General features: G+C 50.4%; 2 protein-coding genes across 2 annotated transcripts in view; one reads left to right on the forward strand and one right to left on the reverse strand.

Annotated features, from left to right (window-relative positions):
• EVPL (envoplakin) overlaps positions 1–4,956 on the forward strand; it is a 24,037-nt gene extending 19,081 nt beyond the window's left edge. Inside the window, exons 21-22 of the mRNA XM_083805480.1 lie at positions 206–298; positions 1,143–4,956. Coding sequence (XP_083661606.1) covers positions 206–298; positions 1,143–4,592 — 3,543 coding nt within the window. The 3' untranslated portion in view covers positions 4,593–4,956. The remainder of the gene's footprint in view (positions 1–205; positions 299–1,142) is intronic.
• CDK3 (cyclin dependent kinase 3) lies at positions 3,027–15,185 on the reverse strand. Its single transcript, XM_083805588.1, has 7 exons — positions 13,381–15,185; positions 12,696–12,773; positions 12,124–12,244; positions 11,415–11,585; positions 10,922–11,023; positions 9,989–10,192; positions 3,027–9,594 (listed from the first exon to the last, which is right to left on the reverse strand). The coding sequence occupies exons 1-7, from the start codon at positions 13,755–13,757 to the stop codon at positions 9,469–9,471; spliced, it is 1,179 nt and encodes a 392-aa protein (XP_083661714.1). The 5' UTR covers positions 13,758–15,185; the 3' UTR covers positions 3,027–9,468.
• Between the last annotated feature and the right edge of the window lie 4 nt (positions 15,186–15,189).

Consider the following 15,189-nt stretch of genomic DNA (forward strand, 5'->3'; position numbering starts at 1 on the left):
AAATTTGATGGTCCCTTCCAAACCCTTTTATTTACGCATTCTCTGTTTGGAATCAACAAGAATAATGTAGATCATTGCTGTTTTGCTGTATATCCCCTGAGATTTGGGTATAACTTGGTATTCGAATAAAAAGGGAATAAAAAGCAGCCAACAGGGCTGTGCTAGGGTGAGTAGGACAAGGCTCTCACGGCTGTTTCTTTTTCAGGAAAATGATGCAACCAAGCTCTACATGGAGCTGGCAGCAGAAAATAAACAGCGGCTCCGCTGGCTGGAGTTTGCCAAGAAGATTGTTGAGAAGGTACCAGCTAAGAGCTTGTGGCAGGGTTGGGGTACTCTAGATCGGGGTTGGAAATGATCTTTCCAAAGCTGTCACCATCTGCTCAGCCTGGGATCCCCCCCACCCCTCTCCAGGTCTCCACATCCAGGCGTTAAGAAGGACAGGAATGGAAACCACTGAGCAAAGACTAAAGTAACAACAGTTTCACTGTAGCTCATCTCACCTTGTGACATTCATTGCTTCTGTGGGCCCTAAACTCTAACTGAAGCTGTAGTTTTTGCTAGAAAAAAAATACTTAAACTAGGAATGTTAACTCCTGTTTTCAGCCATGCCTATTCAACATTCATGGGTTGAGAATTTCACATTCATCTGTGAATGTGGCTGGAACTTTGTGCTCACACACCTCTGGAATCACTTCCAGGCAGTAGGATTTTTATGCCTTTCTAGGGCTTGATTCACCTGTAGGGAAGTTCTCCGGTCTGGATGGCTTCTATTCAGTGTGCTCATGAAGGACAGGAGATTAAATGGGGATGCTCTGTGCTGTTACCATCACCACGCTGCGCAGCACGAACTGGCCAGGTTATCCTCCCGCAGCTCCGAGGCAGCACAAAGCACCGCTGTGGGCTGCTGCAGCATCTCCCTGACAGGTGGAAACTCTTTAAGACGTCAGTTGCTTGAGATGGTGTTAATGTGTCCTCATCTGTCATTTACAAACAGCCTCATCTGGAGGCTGTCAGGTTTCTGTACCAGTTCTGCCTCCTGCCATGCCTTGTCATAAAAAAGGCTTCCGTGCTTGATTCAGAGAGTGACTTGGTTTCCCTGGCTATTATTTTTATTTAAATTCTTTTTTCTTTTCTCCTTGCAGAAGGAAGTGCATGAGGATATTCAGGTTGTACGTGAGCAAACCCAGCAGTCTGAAAACAAAGCCATGTCGAGCAGGGAATCTGAGGGGCTGAAAACGCAGCTGGAGGAGGAAAGGAGAAAAGTGGCCAAGATAGAAGAGGACCTGGAGGAACACAGGAGCAAGCTGCTAATGTTGAAGACTCAGAGGCCTGTTGAAAGAGTGGAAGAAAAGGAGGTGGTAGAATACTACAGAGACCCACAGCTGGAGAGCAGCCTGTCTAAGATGACACAGCAGATTGAAGAGGAAGGTAAAAAGAGGCTGAACCTGCAAGAAGACATTGAAGCGATGAACCAGAAGCTTGCGCAGATGGAGAATGAGAAGAAGGCAGTTCCTGCCCAGCTCCTCACCAAAGAGATAACAAAAATAGAAAAAGATCCAAACCTGGATAGTCAAGCAGCCAGTCTTCGTCAGGAGATCAAGCGTCTCCAGGAGGAAAGCTTGGCTGCTGCTTCTGAACTCGAGCAGCGTAAGAGAGAGCTGCATCAGCTAGAGCGAAAGCAGCCCAACATCCGAGAGAAAGTGGTGGTGAAGGAGCTGATCAAACTGGAGAAAAACCCAGAAATGCTGAAGTCCGTTAGGACCCTGCAGCTACAAATTGATGAGGAATCCTTCAAGAGAAAGTCCGCAGAGGAAGCAATAGTGAAGGTGAAGAATAAGATTGAGGAGGTGGAAAGACTAATTGAAACAGCAGAACCCAAAATTATCGTGAAGGAGGTGAAGCAGGTAGAGCAGGACCCAGAGTTACTGAAAGAGTCTACCAAGCTTAAAAACCTAATTGAAGAAGAGAGGAGCAAGAATTTAATGCTTACAGGTGAGCTGGGAGAGCTGCAAAGCCAGTACAGTATTGCAGAGAAGCAAAAACCAAGGGTAGAAGTTAAAGAGAGGGTCAATGAAATTTTCCTGGTGGATCCTGAAACAGAGCAGGAAATTGCTCACCTGAAAAGAGAGCTGCAGGAAGTTACCCTGAAAAGGACAAAGATTGACAGTGAAGTGGAAGAGGCCTTAGCAGAGCTCAATGTCCTCAGGTCACAGAAACCAGTGGTGGAGCTTAAGGAGGTCATAGAGGAGGTGGTGAAACATGAGAAGAGTCCAGAAATTCTTAGAGAAATCGACAGGCTAAAACAACAGCTGAATGAACTAGTGAACACCAATGGCAGGACCCAAGAGCAGCTCATTAGGCTGCAGGGTGAAAGGGACGAGTGGAAGAGGGAGAGATCCAAGGTGGAAACCAAGCTGGTCAACAAGGAAGTCATCCGATATGAGAATGACCCACTCTTGGAAAAAGAAGCTGACCGCCTCCGCCAAGAAGTGCGTAACATGTCTCAAAAGAGGAGAGCTGCAGAGGACGCTATCTACGACCTACAGAATAAATACATGCTCCTGGAGAGGAGGAAGCCAGAGGAAAAGGTCATTGTCCAAGAGGTGATTCTTACTCAAAAGGATCCAAAGCTCCGAGATGAGCACAACAGGCTGAGCCGGAGCCTGGACGAGGAGGTGAGCAACAGGCGCCGTATGGAACGTGATGTGCAACAGCTTCGTGCGCTGGTGGAAGAGCAAGAGAAGCTGCTCAACTTTCAGGAGGATCGAAGCAAGAGGCTTGCGCTGGAAAAAGATATGAGGCAAATTACCTTGAGGATAAAGGAGCTGGAGGAGAGCCCAGCCCCGGTGCAAGAAAAGATCATTATGGAAGAAGTGGTAAAGCTGGAGAAGGACCCAGTCCTCGAACAGTCTGCCAGCAACCTGCGCCTGGAGCTGGACCGTGAGAAGATGGAGGTGCTGAACTTGCAGAGAGAATGCAAGAACCTGCAGATGCAAATTGACGTCCTGCAGAAAACAAAATCCCAGGAGAAGACCATCTACAAGGAGGTGATTCGAGTGGAGAAGGACAGAGCACTGGAGAGTGAACGCGCACGCATCTGGGAGCTGCTGAGCAGGGAGAGAGGGGCCAAGCAAAAGGCTGAAGAGGAGGTGCGGAGGCTCAGGGAGAAGATTGAGAGAGCTGAAGGCATGAAGAGGACATGGGCTCGCGAGGAGACGGAGCTGCAGAAAGCCAGGAACCTGGCCATCCAGGAGAGAGCCAACCTGGAGAGCGAACTGAGGGAGCTGGAGAGGCAGAAACAGCAGAAAGTCCTTTTCCTGCGGGAGGAGTCCAAACTGCTCAACCAACGGACTGAGAGTGACAGGCAGAAGAAGAAGCAGCTGGAGCATGAGTTTTCCCTGCTGGAGGCAGACATCCTGAGGGAGAAGGACCAGATCTACAACAAGGAGAGGTTCATCCGAGATCTCCAGTCAAGGGTCAGTCGGGAAGAAATTAATCATGAGACCCAGATGAGAGAGACGAACCTCTCCACCAAGATCTCCATACTGGACCCTGAGACAGGGAAGGATATGTCCCCTTACGAAGCCTATAAGAGAGGTATCATAGACAGAGGCCAGTATATCCAGCTGCAGGAGCTGGAGTGTGACTGGGAGGAAGTCACCACCCTGGGCCCGAACGGGGAGGTCTCGGTTCTCCTGGACAAGAAAAGCGGGAAGCAGTACTCCATCGACGATGCGCTAAGGCTGAGGAGGATCACCAAGGAGGAGTACCAGCTGTACCGGGACGGCAAGATTCCCATCTCTGAATTCGCCTTGCTGGTGGCCGGGGAATCTAAGCCTCTGTCATCCCTTTCTATCGGCTCCATCATCTCCAAATCCCCGCTCCAGTCACCCACCACCCACCAAACCCAAAACTTCTTCCCCTCACCCTCGCAGAAGGGCTTTTGTGATGACACGTGCCCCATCGCCGGGGTGTACGACACCACCACTGACACCAAGTACAACATCAAGACTGCTGTGGCGAAGAAGCTGCTTGATCCCATGACAGCTCAGAAGCTCCTGGAAGCCCAGGCTGCCACGGGGGGCATCATAGACCTCATTTCTCGGGACCGGTTGTCAGTCCACAAGGCAATCGAGAGGGGGCTGATCGACAGGACCTACATGCAGAGACTGCTCAACGCCCAGAAAGCCTTCACGGGGATTGAGGACCCAGTGACCAAGCGGAGGCTGTCCGTGGGGGAAGCAGTCCAGAAGGGGTGGATGACCAGGGACAGCGCTTTCCCCTACTTGGAGGTCCAGCATCTAACCGGAGGACTCATCGATCCCAAGAAAACTGGTCGCATCCCCGTGCTGGAAGCCGCCCAGACAGGGATGATAACAGGCGACCTGGCCAACAGGCTCCAGGATGAGTCCAACTACGAGAAAGATCTCATTGATCCTGTCACGAAGGAGAAGATAAACTACAAGGAGGCCATGGCTCTCTGCCAGAAGGATTCGCTGGGCAGCCTCCTGCTGCTCCCGGCCGCCTCGGAGGGCTACCAGCCCTACCACCAGGCGAGCCGCTCCCCCAAGCTCTCACGGTTCAGGCACTGAATGGGATTCAGGCGAGCACTGGACCCGGTTCCTTCCAGAGTTCATCCCTTCGAAACACCTCTCCCCACAGCAGCGATCACAGGAACGGAGCGTCTAGCATTTAGGGCTGCATATTCTTCTGTCTTAGCTATCCCTGCTTCCCAGCGCAGCTTGGCCGTGCGAGGAAGAAAAATGTGATCGTGGAAGGACCTGAGCACGCGGGGTCCCCGCCGCCCCGAGGCGATGCTGTGACTGCAGAGGGGGTTTGCTTGCAAGAACTTCTTCTGGCAGCAGGTTAAACATGGTTGTGCCCAGAAAGGGGGGGAGAGGCAGAGTGTTTTCAGGCTGGGTCATTCTTCTGCATGCAATAAACGTAGTAAGTGTGTTTCTGTGGCTGTGTTCTCTCTGCAGCCCGAGGCTGCAAAGTGGCCAAAGGTAAGGCTGGTGCCCCCACGCAGTCGTGTGCCCTGAGGCCCCATCTATAGAGGGTTCGCTGCTCCTTGCTCCCCCAATCTCACAGCACTGAACACCCTAAATTTCTTTGTGTGAGTCCATATTTTTAAAGATTTTGCTACATTTGTCTTTCAAACTGAAAACCAATGGGACTTTGCTCCCTGGTCATTTGGACACCTCTGAAATTGGGACTTGGTCACCAAAGGGCGCAGTTGCACGTTATTTTGATCCACAACTAGTGCAGGCAACTACCCGATGGAGAAGACCCCACACCCCCTCCTGCTGCCTGTCCCTAGTGCCTCTCTGGCTGCGGGCCAGTGACGGTGTTGGTTGTAGGATGACTGGGGCTGGTTCATGGAGCTGCTGACAGATGAAGCCACGCCTCGAGCAAAACCAAGCCAAACCTCATTGAAGTAGGTGTTTCTGGGGCTTGTCTTGCACCCATGCAGAGGCAGATGTGTTGCAAGGGAAGGAGTGACCTTCAGTAGCAGACTGCTGATGCTTGCAATCCACAGTGATGGAAACTGCTTTCTGCAGCCCTTGGCTGTGGGATCCACCCAGCAATACCTGAAAATCTGCATTTACTATTTTTATTTTATTTTTTTAAGGTGAGCTTTCACCCTGCCACTTGCAGTGCTCAGCCCTTGCTGCAATGAGCAAGTCCCATCTCTCACATGTCTCTGTTGAGATGAGAGGTGAAGTGTTCTTCCTTAGACTCTGCCCTGTTCTGGAAAGTCCCCTGGATTTGTGGGATGAGAAAAAAAAAAGACTTTTTACTGACATTGGTTGCTCTCACCTCCAACAAGGGTGCTTTTAGCTGATGCTGCTGGGGAAATTCAACACAATCCAAAATGATACATATCAGTAGATATCCTTCCCCTTCTTCCCCCATCAGAGCAGCAGCATATCCTGTATTTCCATACAGCCTACCTGGGATTTGGAGTCTGGACTCCCAGAAGAAGCTGATCCCATGCTGGCAAACTCAACTCAGTCTTGCTGCCTTCCTGCTGGTAGGCAGCATTCAGTTAAAAAAATAAGTCCAGCTAAGGAAATGCCACATTTCCAGTCAAGGAGCTCTGTCCTATGCCCTGTAGTGTCAATGTTAATTGCCACTGTGGCCTGTCTCAACTGGCGTGATCAATACAGGGAAATGTGTTGGTTTACAATGGGGAAAGCCATTGCATGCACCCCAGAGTGGCTGCTCCCAGCCCGTTCCCTCTTGGCAGAGCGCTGCTGGCACGCGGGGCACTGTGCATCACCTCCTGCCCGGGCCGGGCCAGGAGCAGGGGCTGGAGCTGGGCTGCGATGGACCAGGGGACACATCAGGAGAGAAACCCTGCATGGGTGAGCCCCTCGGAGCACAGGACCGAGGCCAGGTAAGGATTACATCCCACCACAACTAAGGACCCCTGGACCAGTGCAAGTAGCAGAACAACCACAGCCCCCAAAACCTGGGGGGAGCCTGGCCCTTACAGCCCAGCACACCAATGGATCCTTTCCAAATCTGCTGGGAGCAATCTTGTCGTGCTTCAGCTTCACACCCCTTGGCTGAAGGCAGGGAAGATCCATCTCCACCGAGCTCAGCCAGACACGTGAGTTTGCTGCCAGCCTACCCATGGGGCAGGGTGCTGGGCTGTAGGGCTGCCCTCCTTCCTCACTGCTCCCCTTGCAAATGAGATAAAGCCCTGCTTGTTTTTATAGCAGCCTGACGGTCACGTGGTGACTCTTTCCTGAAGTGCTGTTTAAATAGTTTTAGGGAATGCTGTGTAACTAAGGGATTTGGAGTTCTGGTAATTAGGCAGTCGGTTGATCATTTTGGATAATGCACTCCCTGGCTGCGTGATGGGGATAATAGGTATTTATCCATGGCTGGGTGAAGATGTTAAGAGACGATTAGCTGGATGAGCGGTCTAGCTGGCTGAGCAGTCTCCCTTGGATGGCTGGTCTGCCTTTTGTTTCTGGAAAAACAACAGAAAAATCCTTGTCTTTGCTATCAAGCGGTCCTTATCTGCAGAAAGCCACTCGCATCGTGTCCTCCTGATGTGTCCATAGGAAGCACCACACAGCCAGGGGGCTTTCCCAGAGCCCAGCTGTCTGGCAGGGTCGTGAGCTGCTCAGGAGGATCCAGGTAGTGCTTTTCCTCCCTTCTCAGGCACAGGATGATGGGGTTGGATCGTGGCGTTCCCAGAGCAGCTATTTCAACACAGCTGTTGTTAGTTCCCTTTGCTGACAATGGGGTTGGGTCATAAATGTCTGAAATTCAGCATGTTGCTTCATTTTGTTGGGCTAGATGAGCCATAGTATTTTTAGTTATAGTTCTGGACCGCATGAATGCCCTTGAAATTTATTTCCTAACATAGGTCTTAAAAAAAAAAAAAGAAGAAGAAGAAGAAGAAGAAAAAGAAAGCAAGCCAACACTTCTGCAAATTGTTAGGTACAGCATGAGCACTTGTCTGCAGAGAGCAAACAATGGAGCATTGTCTGTACAAAATGATTTGACTTTAAAACATGTATGTAAAGGCAGGGAAATGATTCCCACAGCAGAATTCATCCAGGTCTCTCAAACATGCCCCTGCAAGCTGGGTGTTATCACACAGGGGACAAGAGATGCTGCAGGAGCGCAGTAGGACTTCGGTTTTCCTGCCATGTAGCTCTCAAGGCTGCTGGAAGAGCCCAGCTGCCTGCTTTTCCCTGCTCGATCAGAAAATTGTGCCTCCCTAGCATGAGCAGCACACCTTTTTCCAGGCAGGCACTCCAGCATGACTCCTAACAACAGCTTCAAAAGCAAAGCAACCCTCCCCAAAACCTAATTTGTGCAAATTGCAGATGCAGGAGAGCTACCCAGGTCCTGGCGGCTGCTAAACCTGCAGGGGGAATTCAGCCGGGCGGCAGGGCAGGGCCAGAGGGAGGTGAGCAACAGCTCCCAGGGTGTTGCTCTTGGGGGTGTGTGTGGGGTGGCTGCTTCAGTAGAGCTGACAGAGGTCTTTTTGATGTTGGGAATTAAGCAGAGCCACCTGCTGCCTTTTCTCAGGTGGGAAGAAGGAGCAAGCCGAAGTTTAACAGAGCTTGGCTTCAGACAGGCAGGTTCTGGGCTGAGAGGGGATTTTCTATGGGAGAAGTCTAAAGGTTTCTGCTGTCTCATAGGTGGTGAGGGGTTTATGCTGCAGCTGAGATGTGCAGCAACCTCTCCCCTTCACCATGTTGTTTAGCTGTTACTAAGTTCTAGGAATGTGACAGCTTTTGAGAGCAGTCAGCTTGTGCTGAAATCAGCTCGTAGGCTCACAGGTTTTAGGGGGCTGCATGTGCACAAGCATGAAAAACAGAACTTTTGGAACTTTGGCTTCCCGAAGTTAAAAATCTATCTCGAGTATTTAAATAAGTAGGACCTAACTCTGAACTTGTCTGTGGCAACCACTGCTGGAAAGAAATCCCATCTTATTGTACTGAGACAGCACTGGGCTGAAGAACCATCAGCCCCTTGTTCCTCAACAGAATCGAGAGCACATCTCTGCACCTGCCAAGGATGTGAGCTGGAAAGAATAAAAGAAAGAGTGCAGGAAATGATGAGGGGAGAAGAGGTCTGTGGAAAAAAAAGGGACCAGCCAGCTTGTCCTGCGTCACTAGCCTGACGGGCTGAGCCAAGCAATAAACACAGATGTTTCTGAACAAATGACAAGCCTTTATTTTTTTCTGTATTGGAAAAAAAATCTCAGATGTCAAAAACACATTAAAAGTTAGTTATAATTCTCCAAACACTTGAAGGCAATAACTTTTCCAAGACAATAAAGCAAAGGAACCAGTGTTACATCTGGACTGATGATGGGAAGCTGGTGTTTCAGCTGTCACTGTTTCCAACCACATGCAGCAAGCGCCTTATGCTAACTGGATCTTCTGGCTCCTCAGTCCCAGCTAAAGCACAAATTCAGATACCTTACAGCACTCCTCAGCTTGCAAAACAGCAGAATGTTAGCTCTATTAAACAGCTCAACTTAAACAACGAGTCTAACGCTGACAAAGGTGGTTGTTAACAGCAGCAAACGGCTGAGAGCAGCAATGTCCTACCCACAGTGGAGCTCCAGCACACCCTGGTGTCAGGAACTGCCACCGTCAGACCTGCAGCAAGAGCTGGTGATGCTCCAGAACATCGTGTCACCTTAGCTTGCTGGCTAATGAAGGACAAGTATGCTCTATCATTTATATGTCAGTGTTTTATGTTGATAAATAACCCCACCTTTCCACACGACCTCTTCAAAACAGCTCTACTGGCCATAACCTAGCAAATCTTCCTCCAGCAACAGGCTGAGAGTCTCTAAATGCAAGAACGTTCCCCTCGGGGCTCCTCAGAAGTGAGGCCCCGAGTCCCAGCTAGTCCCCTGCTAAGTGCCCCAAACCAGATCTGCACTGCTACCCAGGGCTACAAGTGCATGGGGAGAGCCGCGTCACTTCATCTGCAGTGTCTGTGCATCACACGTTGCTCTTCGGTGCTCTGTGGGCTTTTCCAGAAGAAGTACTGGTGACTGAGGGCTGCCTTGGCTGAGATGCGCTTGCTGGGGTCGTACAGGAGCAATTGCTGCCAAGAGAAAAACCCACCAGGTTTAGGATTCTACAAGCCAATTGATTGCTTGCACCTGCACATGGCTGGGCCCAAATGCAGATGTTGTTCCTGCTTTATCTCCTCTCTGGGCTTCAGGAGTAACCCACAGCTGAAGTTACCATGTGGGTTACACTACAAGGGCTTTCTGACCCTCCGTGCAGTGGTGTCTTAGGGGAACCTACAGTGACGGCCCTATTTCAGAGCCAGCATTGAGCCCTATTCCATGACTTGGTCTTTATGTGATGGCAAAGATGAACATGAGAGCCAAATCAGCTAACGCACTTCAACGTAGATCAGTCCCAACTATCTGTTTTTTGCCCAGTTTGATAGGGTCCTGTCTCCCCAGGTCTTGTTATGAACCCTCACTCACTGCCAATAAATCTCTGCCATCTCGATCTAAGTTGGGAACGATTTCCTTCATCTCTTTCCTTCTCCACCGAGGAAAGTCCCCCTTGTAGTCAGGCAGCTGAGTCACCCCAGGCCAGGTCGCCTCAGTGGGAGTACCCAGGGTGCGAAAGATCTGGAAGAGCTGATCGATCTCGGAGTCCCCTGGAAACAGGACCTTCCTGGTCACCTGGGGCAAAAAAAAAGCAGCCAGTTCCCACCCTTCCGTTAGCTTTGTGCCCTATTTCCTTCTGCAAAATTCTGTCCGCAGACCAGGACAGTTTAGGCAGTGGCTGTGAAACTCACCAGGGCTTGTCTCCAGCTCCCCTCCATGGACCCAGGACCCCTGAGACTGACTCACAACCAGACCCTTATCCCTCTTCATCTCCAGTTTCCCACCATTTTCTCTTGCAGGCTAGCACCCTCCCCACCTACTTGCCCAGGCTCTGCTGATGTGCACCTCACGGGTTTTGGGAGCTACGGGCAGTGTTGTCTCACTGCAGGGATGTTGAGCTCTTCAAAGTAGACTATGGGCACCTACCAGGCCCAAACAACAATGTTGTGCCGTGTTCTGAAGTGCTAGTTCTCTGCAACCTGCTGGGGGACACATGCAAAAGAGTCATCTCCTCCCAGGTTCAGAATGCTGCAGCAGCAAGACTGAAGTCTGATATCACCACATATTGACGCTGCAACTGGACTACAGAGGCTGCTTTGCCTTCTGCCAAGCCCCTAGAGCCAGTAGATTTCCTTCCGAGTGTTCAGTTAACGACCAGCCACCCTCAGGGTGGAGTTTCCATAATACACACCCCAACACACGGGGGGGACCACAGTACTTTCTGCATCCTGCCCCTCCTTTTCCACTTCCCATTGCAGCTGTGTCCTCCCCACTCATTAAAGACACCATTTAAACCCATACTACCATTTCTGCAAAGATGCAGCCGATACTCCAGATATCCACAGCAGTCGAATAGTATTTGCATCCCAGGAGTATTTCAGGGGCTCGATACCACAAAGTCACCACCTGGTAAGGAACCAACAAACAGGCTTTGTGTAGAGGCATGGGATTCTCTTTTCTGAGTTGTGTCGCAGTGACTGTACAAATCAGAGTGTGCTAAGTCCGTGCCTAATTAGCAGACACCTTAGTGACAGCATGATTACGATTAACAGATTGTTTTTCAGCAGATCCCTGGAAAAAATATACCCTATGCAAAGAAGGTGGGAACCCAGCTTGCAGGCAGGCTGGGATAAAAGCAATCAACACACTGTGGGGACACAAGATAACCCCTTAGCTACAGGTGAGGTTAAGAGCAGGTGTTTAGGCACAGCTGTGGATCAAGTCACTTGTGTTGCTGTTGTTCACCCACTACAGACTGTGGACTGTGCTGTCAGATGGCAGGGAGTCTCAACAGTACCTCGTGAGTGTATGTCCGCAAGGGAACTCCAAAAGCTCTTGCCAGACCAAAATCAGCCAGCTTGATGGCTCCTGCTTCATTGATGAGCAAGTTCTGTGGCTTCAAGTCCCTGTGGATGACTCTGTGCGAGTGGCAAAAGCTCACACCCTGCAGCAGCTGGAAAAGGTAGTTCTGAGGAGAGAAGAGATTTTAGACGAGGCCACAACTGAAACCCTTTCAAAGGTTTGGTCATGTGAACCAACACACTTTGGATCATTTATCAACCTGAATGGGAAATATGACCTTGCCATAATGCAACACCAGGCTTGCAGGCTACTACCCAGAGATGCACGCAAAATGCTCCCCCTCTGTAGGGGAACGGAGACATTCCAATCCAAGCAGTGGCAGTCCCTTCCACTCATCCATTACTCCATACAAAAGCAATTAGCAATAGATTCCTCTGTTATCCTCATATCAACAGTTTATTCAACAATGAGATGGGCTGGAGAGCCTGGAAACAGCTGGGAAACAAATGCCCTGAGCAATAGCACCAGGATGTTTCCCAGCTGTAGTGTTAGAGATCTGACAGGCTGAATAACTCCAGCCAAGGACGAATCTCTTCCCAGTGCAGTCTGCCTAAAAGCAGCTCAGTGCTGGCTCTCACCAGCAGAAGGCAGCAAGGACACACACTCCTGCGGGCCTACTAGCACTCACTCTTTCTGCACTGTACCTTGACCAAGCTTAAAGGAAACTCTCCAGTTTGGGAGGAGTCTATGTATTTCTTCAGGTCCTGATTGAGATATTCAAATACCAGATACAGCTTCTTTTGGCTGTGCACGACATCTAGGAGCCTGCAAGAGAAGTGCAAGCACTCCCTTCAGTACCTTTGTGTGGGAATCCATACTACACAGGGATGTTACAGCCTGTTACAAAGCACCTGGAGCGACCTTCTCCAGACCTTTGTCAATTCCTAAACATCCCTCCTCCCTCCCACAGGTGCATCTGTTTTGAGAGCCCTCTGGGGCAGAGCAGTGAGTTAGGTATAAAAGCAGCACCCAGGAGAAGGGGCAGCAGTAGTCTGAACTTAGGTTGTGTTGGTGAAGTAGTAATGCTGTGAGCTGCTGCTGTACATTAAGGAAGTGATTCTTGTATGTTTTGTTTTGTTTGTTTGTTTGTTTTGCTTCTTTCTGTGTAGTCAGTGAAGGACTGAAAGGCCCCTCTTGCTGCTTGATCTGGAGCTGACCATGTCGATGAGCAGAAGCTGGTCAGTGAGGTGATGGGGAGGGTTCATATGGCTCTTACCTGACTATGTTGGGGTGCTTCAGCTCCTTCAGCAGCGAGATTTCTCTGATGGCTGTGCTGGGGACACCCTCTGTTTCCCTGTGGTAAAGGTGGGCTGTAGGGCACCCTGTCCCACAGCTAGAGCCTGCAGCCTGGCAGGGTGCTGTTTCCCTTCTCCCTGACACCATACCCTATTCTGGGCCCAGGGAAGGGTCTCATACTGGGCACCCCAGGTTTGGGTTGGAACAGAGCATGAGCTGGGGGGAAATGGAGCCACAGGGGTGGTGAGGGAGGGGACAGTCATGGGGTGCAGTCCCACCACCATGGCTGCCTATCTGCAGTGACACCCCTCAGTGCAGAAACAGCCCAGGGCCAACCCAGAGAACCAGGGATAAGCTTTTATGTACTCAGTCCCCACCCAAGTCAGCTCTGCTGGGTGCTGAGCCTCACCAGGCCCCAGCACCGCACTGCTGAGGGAGAGGCTACCTCCCAACATGGTGGCTGCCTCCCCAGCCCTGGGCCATGGTGCCAGGGCTGGGCCCTAACTGTGCTCATGTGAGCCTGGAGAGAATTTTTCTCTCATGGCAGGCTCTTTTTGAGCTTCTAGCACCATTTTGGACGCTAGGCTGTGCTCAGGGCCCTCCTGCTCACTCCCATGCTGGGCTGGGCCATGGTGTCCCTGCGGACGGGGCTTGGCCCCACTCACGAGTCCAAGCGGATCTTCTTGAGGGCCACCAGCTGCCCCGTGCGCTTGTTGCGAGCCTTGTACACCACGCCATAGGTGCCTTCCCCGATCTTCTCCACCTTCTGAAACACCTGCTGGAGCATCTCCATGGCCTTGGCCTCCTGGCTGCAGCAGGGGGCTGCTGGCACTGTTTTCTGGGGGGGGGGTGCTGAGGGAAAGGAGGGGAAATGAAGTGCAGGGACACAGAAAGTGTCTGCTTGCCTTCCCTGCTGCCCAGGAACCAGCTGTGGGTGGGGACAGCCACCAGCAGGCAGGGCTGCCTGGCTTGTGGGGCTGCCAGGCAGGCCCCAAGAAGCCCTTGAGCCCTGCAGTGACTGCCCAGGGCCATGTGCTTGCATTGAGGCTGCGGGATACGTTGGTTAAAGCAAAAATTGAGTAAAACCTACGCAAAGTGGCACCTGGGGTCTGTGGGAGAGGTTGCACAGGGCCAAGGGAAGCTCCAGCTCTGTTGGTACAGCACCTGGCGTAAAGGGGATGTGGTGTGTAATTACGGCTCCCTGGAACATGCTCAGGGCAAACGTGGCACAAATGTCTTATTTTCTTGGTCCCTTGAACGCTGTAGGCTGCACTGCTTGGTCAGCCTTTTCGAAGATGTCCTTGTAGGGGGTGGATTAATTATTGACTTGCCAGATGGCAGAAGACAAGATTAAAAAAAATATTATAAATTGTGGCACCACAAAAGGTAGAGCCACGGAGATCCAGGTCTACCTTCTTCCAGAATTTGGGGCCGCATGTCTTGGGGTGGGCGCAGCAGGACTCAGCAGCCCACTGGCTGCGTGTGTCCGCAGCACTTTTAAGTGACCTAAACAGGACTGATTTAGGACTTTGCCGAGCTACCAGCTCAAAATACCTTAAAATTCATTCTGATTTTGCTGATTTGGAAGAACCAAAGTGGCAAGCAGAGCTGGGCCCCAGGTCCCTATGGATTTTCATGTCCAAGGCAAGCTCCTGTGTGGATTCTTTTGTGGGTTGTGAAGTTTGAGTTTGCATTCACATCTGAATCTCGAGGCACTGCTGCATTTCCTCTTGTCTACCTGTTTTTTTTTTTGGTTTTTGTTTTTTCCATAACACTTCTAAGAACCTGGTATGTTGGATATTCCCAATTCTGTGGCAGACCTGACAATTTGGATAAAACTTAAGCATAGGGAGGAAGGCAGAACAGACAGGTGATGAGGTATAAATATAAACACATCGTGACAGACTAATCATTGTCTCTTACAAAAACAAAATAAAATCTTGCCTCTTATGTTTTTGGACTTGGGCTGAACAGACAGTGTGCAGAAGTAGGGATCTCGGAGCTTGGTAACTTCACGAAGAAAAACAGCAGGCTAAACTATGATTAAAGATTATCACAAGCACTGTAATTATTGAGCAATCTCCGGATCTTGAATCAGGCCTGCTGGTAAAATGGAACTTTGCCAATATCTGTTCCATTTTGATCTGCTCCTGTGAGCTGTATGGCTTCAGTACTTATTTTTTGAACACTTCACCAGCAAAAAACAGGAAAGGCTGAAGGTGTCAGAGTTACAGAGAACCATAGCCCCAATTTACTCCAGGTCCAGCATTTCCCATTGCACAGGAGTCTTCTCGCATGCACTAGCATTTTATTCTCATCTCACATTAGTGATTTTTCTGTCTTTTTATTGACCATTTAATCCTGCTGGGTGGGCCTAGCACTGTGTTCTTAAACCAGAGTGGCTCTGATGTAACTTCATCTCCTCTTCTTGTAACTTTTTCAAAACCAAGCACTTCCTTACATGCCCAGTACTA

The sequence above is a fragment of the Anser anser genome (assembly GCF_964211835.1).
Source record: "Anser anser genome assembly, chromosome: 19".
Taxonomy (NCBI): Eukaryota; Metazoa; Chordata; class Aves; order Anseriformes; family Anatidae; genus Anser; species Anser anser.